Raw genomic sequence first — 7,970 nt, forward strand, 5'->3', positions numbered from 1 at the left:
GGGGGGGGGGGGAGAGGTGGGCTTTGCTCCACTACAGCAACCACTGCCTCCTGCAGGGGGCTGTGGACCCAGGTCCCTGGCAGCTGGGGGCCCCCTCTGTCAGGGCTGGGGGGGCAGGGGGCTGTGGGTAGGGAGTGAGGGGCACTAGCAGTCGTGGATTTTGGGGGGTTATCAGAGAATTTTTAAGTTTTTTATCGGGGAAAACCAGGATCCCTGATGATAATTCTACCAGAAATGAAGGAATAAGTTCCCTGGTGGTATAAAGTCAGCAAAGTTAGTTTCTGTGTCAACCAGGTCCTTCCTTTCCACTGGACAAACAGATGCCAGGACCCTGCATATTAACTCAGAATACTAATTCTAGGCTCTTTAATCTCATTTCATCTCTATCTAGGGATTCCCACAGGGTCAGTGCTTATTATCATGTTAGGGTATTCAGTCTTTTGTCACCAGTACATTTATCTTAAATGTATCCAAGTTATGTTCCCTGTTGTCACATTTAAATCCACCTAGAGTTTCTCACAGCCATTCATAGTTTTTACTAATGAAAACAACATAATGTCATTATTATGGTTCAACAAATCCTTTCACTTTTTTTCCAAATTTAATAAACCTATTAAATACTGGCCCCAGTGCAATCACCTGAGTACCTAATGTTAGGCCTACAGAACAGCCATTTGGTATAATTTTTTTAATTGCTTAACTGGTTTATACAGCATAGTTGCTTTTTCCCTTATGCATTTCTGAGTCATTTTTCTTAAGTCTCTTCTGGGAGACTTTTAAAATGCTTATTGAAAACTCCAAATGAATTGCATTCATAGTACCTTATCTCCCATTCTAACACTTTCAAAGAATGCTCGAAGATAGAAAGTTCTCTTTATCTTTTTTCTTGCAAAAGCCATGTTAGTATTGCCTTCTCCATACCGTGCATAATCCAGTATTGTACTGTTCTCACCTGAATGAATTTTATACCAGTCACTTTCCTTAGTAGTACAACTACACTAATCTAAATATACAAACAGGTACCCATTTAGTGACAAATGCTTCATCACATTATCACTAGCATTTGCTTTCTAACCCTTTAAAATATAATTGAGTTGCAGTAATTTTACTAATTTGAAGACCTCAAGTTGCTTTATTAATTTCTTCTTAGATGTTAATGTCTAATAAAACCACAATAATTTCCTGTGAAAAGGTCTTTAAAATAGGAACTCTGTCCCGATTTACAGGAAAGACCAAAGCATAGTATTTCTCTTACTAATCTCTTTTTCACAGTGATTAGTGGTAAGACTTATGAGGAAAGGCTGAAAGAACAAGGGTTATTTAATCTGGAGAAGAGAAGGCTGAGAGAGGATTTGATCACAGTCTTCACATACCTGAAGGGTGATTACAGAGAGAGAGACAGATGGGCTTTTCTCCCTGACATCACGGGACAGAACTAAAGCAATGGCCTCAAGCTTCAGCAGGGGAAATTTAGACTAGATATTAGGAGGACTATGAGGGTGGTCAAATATTGGAACAAGCACAGGCCTGGGGCACTCGCCACAGGCCCGTGCCCTCCCACCTGTGCACTGAATGGAGGCATCTGCTGCTACAGGCTGCCCGCTGTGCCCAGAACGCAGGTGGGAGGGGGCATGGACCCGTAAGGCCTCTGCCAGACTGCACCCAGCAGTGGGAGCCACTTATGCACCCCTGGATCACAGAGAGTCCCAGACCTGGTCAGCCCAGGGCCCATCCCCAGTTCTGTGCTGCCGCTGTGCTGAGCTGTGCCCATTCGGTGGGACACACGTAGCATTGGGCCCCAGCGTGCTCGGGTCTTGGACTCTCCGTGGTTCAGGAGCATGTGGAGGAACCTGACTTGGGGGCCCGTGCCCCCCCACCTGTTCTCCGGGTGCAGTGGGCAGCCCACAGCATCAGCTGCCTCCACCCAGAGCACAGGTTGGAGGGTTATGGAGCCTCTACCAGGCTGTGTCCAGTGGCGGGAGTCCCCCCACACACCCCTGGACTACGGAGAGTCCCAATCCTGGCCAAGCCAGGCCCTGATGCCACATGCATCTGGCCACCACGTGGGCATGGCTCAGCACAGCAGCAGCACAGAAGTGGGGTTGAGCTCTGGCCATCCAGGGGTATGTGGGGAAGACTGCTGCCACTGAACATAGCCCAATGGAGGCCCCAGGGGCCCATTTCCCGCCCCCCCACCTGTGCTCAGAGGCAGATGCTGCTGTGGGCTGCCTGCTGCAACCCAAGCACAAGTTTGGGGAGGGCATGGGCCACTGGGGCCTCTGCCGGGCTGCATCCAGCAGTGGGAGCCCCCTCATTTGCACCTGCATGACCAGATCTTCCCAGACCCATCCGGGCTGGGGCCTGACCCGCTGCTGAGCTGAGCTGAGCTGTGCCCACACATGGCCAGCTGCAGCAGGGCTCGAGACATAGCAGCAGCTGCCTCTGCCACTTCTGCTCCTGCAGAGATGGGGGGGCACATGCCCCCAGGGCCTCTGCCAGGGTGCACCCAGTGGCAGGAGCCCCCCCACACACACACTCCTGGAGGAGCCCCCTGGGCTCCAATTGTCCCACCACCTGGCCGGGTGGGGCCCCACTCAGCTTCCTTTCTGCGGAGACCTCAATCTGTTCCCGTGTCCCTTCCCTCCCCCACAGACTGACCTGCTGGCCTGGGGGGGTGGCCCTGTGCATACATGCCCAGTGCCCCCCCAGCACAGATTGACCAAAAGAGGCTCCGCTATCAACGGGTTGGGGACCGCTGCTCTAGGTCTTCACATCTAGGCCATTAAGTCTTGCAGATTCTTCTCCTAGTGTCTTAAATTACAGCCTTTCCTCTACATCCATACTGCAAAACTCTTGTCCATTAGATCCTATTTTGATTACTGCTAGCATCCTTTGCTGTGGCCTAGAGTATTAGACTTGGAAGAGACCTAAAGAGTCATCCACACAGTTGCAGGGTTCACCGTTTCTAAAGCCACTTCTAGTGCTATCCAGTCAGTGTCTTATTGAAACCCCACAATAAAGGAGACTACACAATTTCCCTTAGTAGCTTGTTCCATTTTTCTATGATTCTTTGAATCTGCTTTGTTGTAATTCAAGCGCATTTCTCCGTGTGCTGCCCCCTCTGGTGAGAATAATTTTTCTTCTTCTGTATGATAACCTTTTGTAAATTTAAAAGTTGCTGTTATTCCTCTTTTTAATCTCCTTTTCTTTAACCAAACAGCCTAGTTCCTTCAACTTTTTCTCAGATGACTTGCATTGTGGCCTATTTATTATCTTTATTGTTCACCTTTGGAACATCTCCAGTTTCTCTCCACCTTCATTAAAATGTGGATGTGTTAGAGTGATGTTATAGCCATGGTGACCCAGGAATTATGCAAGAGGCAAGGTTTTGTTAAGGTGTTACCTTTTATTGGACCAACTACATAGCTGGGATTGAATTAGATGAGCTTTCAAATGCAAGACATTCTTCATTAGGTCATAATGGGGACACGTCCTTCTTAGAACAGGACACAGTAGTCCACTTGAATTCTAACCAGGTAAGAACAGATACTGTTACCTACTGTAGCTTGAATACAGTATTGCTATTAATACAACTCGATATTTCCATTTCTCTTCTTGCAGCAATGTATTATTGGCTTGTATTGAATTTGTTGTTTCCCTGTAACTCCCAGTACCTTCCCAGCAGTGTACCACTGTACTAGCTATACTCCATTTTGTATTTATGCATTTGGGTTTTTCTTCCCCATGCGTTGCATGTTACATTTGTCTTTTGTTGAATTTCATTTTGTTGTATAATGCCCATTTCTCCAATTTGTTAAGATCCCTGTTACTTTTAATGCTGATATCCAAAGTGTTTGAAGTACAGCTTGTGCTTCTTGTATTGCTTCTGCATTGAAATGTTATTGGATAAAATGCATATATAGCATTGGGACCAGAAGCCAGAAACAAGTTCTTCCTTCCCTTCAAACCCAGTGTCTTCCTCACTTGATTTTCTAGGTGCTGTGAACCCACAGCTCCAGCTGAAACCAGTATGATATGTTTCATGCTGTGCTCTGAAAATCAGGTGCCTGGAGATTAGTTGAAGAAAGTTGTTCGTTGACAAAATCCAAAATGCATTGGGGATCGCATTTTCATCCCAGATTATATTACGACCCTTTAAAATCCCTTTTAGCAAATGATGTGTAGCAAAAAAAAAAATACTATTTTTAATACAAAAAAAAAAATCTGAAACCTTTTTTTTTTTTTTTTTTTTAAAGTTATAACTACAAATACCCAAATGCTTAATGTGATTGAATTAAGATCATTTATCTCTCTGTTTGGAAATATTTTGGGAACTCCTGAAGTGAAGAGAACATCAGTAGTATTTAGAATATAAATTAGGTTGTTTGTGGAAATAGAAGAGAGAGAGATTTATTTGTCTCTACTTTATTGGATTTGGCCCACAACAGTCATGATTTGGATCTCATTTATGTTCACATAATTAGGGATAACTATTAAAGTCAAATGAGCTTGAGTTAAGTGTCATCATCTCTCAGATTTATTCCAGAATTTGGAACAAGCCCTGCTCTTGGAAATGTAATAGAGTTCAGTTTGTAGAATTATTTCTCTCTTCATCCAAAATCTCTAATTTTTTCATACTTCTGAAGGTTGCTAAAATGTAAGTGAAAATCTTTGCACACGTTTGGCTAAGTGTAAATTACACAATCACAATGATATTATCTCAATATTATGATTAAAAAATCATAGTGTTATACAGGACTGGCTGATGAAGGTTATCGCAACATTAGTTGGGACAGTAGCTATGAACCATGCCGTCCCAGGCTACAGCAGTCAGCTGCATCTGGATATTGTCTGGTTCTTTGTCCCCCACTACTGCTTTCCCTGTCACAGCAGTGGGGAGAGGAATTTAAGATGACTTTCCATTAATTAGATTCTGTACATCTTTCAAAGGATTTTTTAAGTTGAGTTTCCATGTATAGAATCTAACTGTTAGAGGGAGTCATCTTAAATTTGAAGTCATCTTGGATACAGGTAAAGATGGTATTTAAACATGGAAAGAAGGCATAAATATAGCTACATTTTGGTGATATTCCATGAATAGAAAACATAAAAAAATGTTCCCTTAAATGTTAATTTTAAATATGTAAGTATATATATGCACATATCTTTTTTGAATATTTTATGAAATACTAACCTGGGTACAAGCACTTGGCTCTACTGTATCCTTGATTTTTTTTTTTTCCTTCTTTGTTTCTTATTTATGCATAAGTAGAAACATGCTGTGATCCTATGGCAGTGTGTCATATACTCATACAGTTAAGTACTCAAGGTAACACGTTCTAAACGCTATTATTCCAGAGCTGGTCATTTGTCTGAAAGTCATTTGGGAATCCTGCTGGACCGGGCTCAGGCAGAAGTTCGTTCTGTTGAACAGAAGTTGGATCATGGTTTGAGACATGAAAAGCAAAAGCTTCACCAGAAGCTCATTTTTAAGAGAAGAAGAGAAGTGTTGCAAAAGGTAATTATTTACTCTGGGATTATGAAGCGGAAAACAATAGAGCTGCAAGATAAAGTATAATTCTTACATGAAGAAATTTAATACTTATGCTGGGGGGGAATAGAGGAAATCCTTTATTTTCATTATTCTCAGTAATGTTACCACAGTATAGCTATGTAGTAACTCATATCCCTGCTGTTCAGGCTCTGATCAGATTATGTCCTACTCTTAGAAAAATATGCAGGGAAGTTATATGACTGAAGAAACTCCAAGTTTCCATTCTGAAATTTGAAGTCTCCTTGGGTCAAAGGTATTAGGACTAGGTTCTACAGTTTTTATATGCAGCTTCCATGGCTACACAAACTAGGTTCCAGGCTCCATAGAGATCTGTGACAATCCTGTTTATCCATATTCTTTGTGAATTCTCCACTCATTGCCCTCTGGTCTAGTTTATGCATTTGTGGCTAACTAAAATCCTGTACGTGAATTACAAAGAATGGAAGGATGCAGAATATGTAATTGGAAGGTTGCATTTTTGAGCAATCCTTCAAAGGCAAGAGAGAAAGCTAGGCATATAATTTAGTGTCATCCAAGGCTTTTATCAACACAAGGGTGGCTCTGCACCAGCTTACTGTGAAAGTATTATATGCAGTAAGATGCTAGATATCTATAAAAGTCTCTCTCTCCCTTCCCAGCATTTCTTTGACTGCTCATTTCTGTAATTTACATTTCGGAACCTTTATATACTCAGATGCCTAGAGTATGCCGTATTATTAGACAAATGCAAAAAATGCACATTGCATTTTTGTAGGCATTAGCCATTATGTGTAATCTTAACCCAAAGTAATAGTGGCTGCTGGGCTCATCAGTTTGGATAGGCATAAATACTCTTTCCCTCAGCCTCCATTTCCATGGTGAGGTACAGTTTACTGGGGAGACCTGTGGTGTGACCCCATAATGGCATGTCTTATATTTATGTGGGGAGCCTGCTGTACAACACAGGAAGCTCAGCTGCCCCTCACTATTGGTGCAGGACCTCCTGGTGGTGCACATTGTGCAGGCAGCCTGACCCGCTTGTACTGTGCTGCCCCACCCCCAGAAGGTATGGCTGGCTGGAGACCATGGCCACCAGTGCCACAAGAGCAATGGGCAGAGTGGCAGCTAGGCAGGAGCCCATCACCTGCTTGTTAACTGCTCAGTAGATGGCTAGGTGGACAGCTCCGTTCTAGCTTATCATACAGGCGGTGCTCCTTTGCATGGTGTGCGGCTTGCATTTAATTTGGCAACCCACTATGAATTGAGTGGTTTGTGAACACCCAAATGCAATTGATGTCGGTTCTGCTCTATTTATGAATTGGAAAGTTATTCCTTATATTTATCTTGTTTCTTTTTCGGTAAACAAATCAGCAGAAAGAACAACGAAAGGAGCAGATGTCATTGGGAGATGCTTTCAAAACCACTAAAGAGGTTAGCCACTACTTGAGGCAGTGGCAAAACCTTCTGATTGATCAGGCTGTTGAATCTGAAGAACTTACTGAAAAGCTTGATAATAATGCCAGTGAAGAACTAAAAGTATTTCAATTTAGTCTGACAGAGAAAGCGATTGAGGAGCTTAAACACATTCAGTATGGAGTAATTGTGCCAGAACTGTTAAAATTCAGTGTGCCAAAGTCATACTTGCTACAAGTTGTAGAGGAACATAAAAAGGAGATTGCCATTAAGACTGAACAGCTTGAAAAAGAAGAACGTGACAAAAATATGGCCTTTGAAGAATTGCTTCAGACTACCAGGAAAAAAGCAAACCAAGAGCTAGCAAACAGTATTTCAGAACAAAAAAAATTAAGGACCTGGGAAAAGTTAGTGTTCATGTAAGTGCCTGCCTATTCTCTTTTCTTGGTTATATCTCTTGTAAAGAAAAATAACGTATGAATTAATCACATATTTGGCTTTATTTTTTACTTATCACTTATTTTATATAAACTTTGGAACGGGATGTGGTTTCCATAAGAGCTTAGCATCTGAAGCACCTGCTAGAGTCAGTGTCTGTGCTCAGTGCTGAGAACTTGTGAAAAATAAGTCTTTTATTTTCAATGAAAATTCCTAGAAAAAAAAAATTTAAAGGTAGGTCCAGCTTAACTTAGTGTATGTCACAATTTGTATGCAACTCCTGCATTATTGGCAAATGGAAGTATTCTCAGCCCTTCCTCAGAGTCCCAGCATCTGAGAGAGTATTCAAAGCATTAAGTATAATAAGCCCCACAATTAACATTACCACTTCCATAGTTTTAAGATGATTTTTTTTAACTATTCTTGATTTTTCTGTGCATTTTTCTGCTACCATATATCTTAGAACTAGAAATGTAATCTTTAATCAGAGACATTAGACATCAGAACAGGATGATTATATGTAAATATTGTGGTTGCAAAACACATAAATGGGAACAGGCATGTGACCTGTAGGAAGCTAGATATT

The 7,970-nt window shown here is 42.0% G+C and overlaps 1 protein-coding gene across 2 annotated transcripts in view; it reads left to right on the forward strand.

Annotated features, from left to right (window-relative positions):
* Window positions 1-7,970, forward strand: part of EVC2 (EvC ciliary complex subunit 2) — a 192,506-nt gene that overhangs the window by 117,732 nt on the left and 66,804 nt on the right. Inside the window, exons 12-13 of one of the 2 annotated variants that reach the window (XM_019526310.1) lie at window positions 5,359-5,518; window positions 6,905-7,365. In XM_019526310.1, coding sequence (XP_019381855.1) covers window positions 5,359-5,518; window positions 6,905-7,365 — 621 coding nt within the window. The remainder of the gene's footprint in view (window positions 1-5,358; window positions 5,519-6,904; window positions 7,366-7,970) is intronic. The other variant, XM_019526311.1, reaches the window with a different exon arrangement.

Source organism: Gavialis gangeticus, unplaced genomic scaffold (assembly GCF_001723915.1).
Source record: "Gavialis gangeticus isolate Ggan-Ray unplaced genomic scaffold, GavGan_comp1, whole genome shotgun sequence".
NCBI lineage: Eukaryota > Metazoa > Chordata > Crocodylia > Gavialidae > Gavialis > Gavialis gangeticus.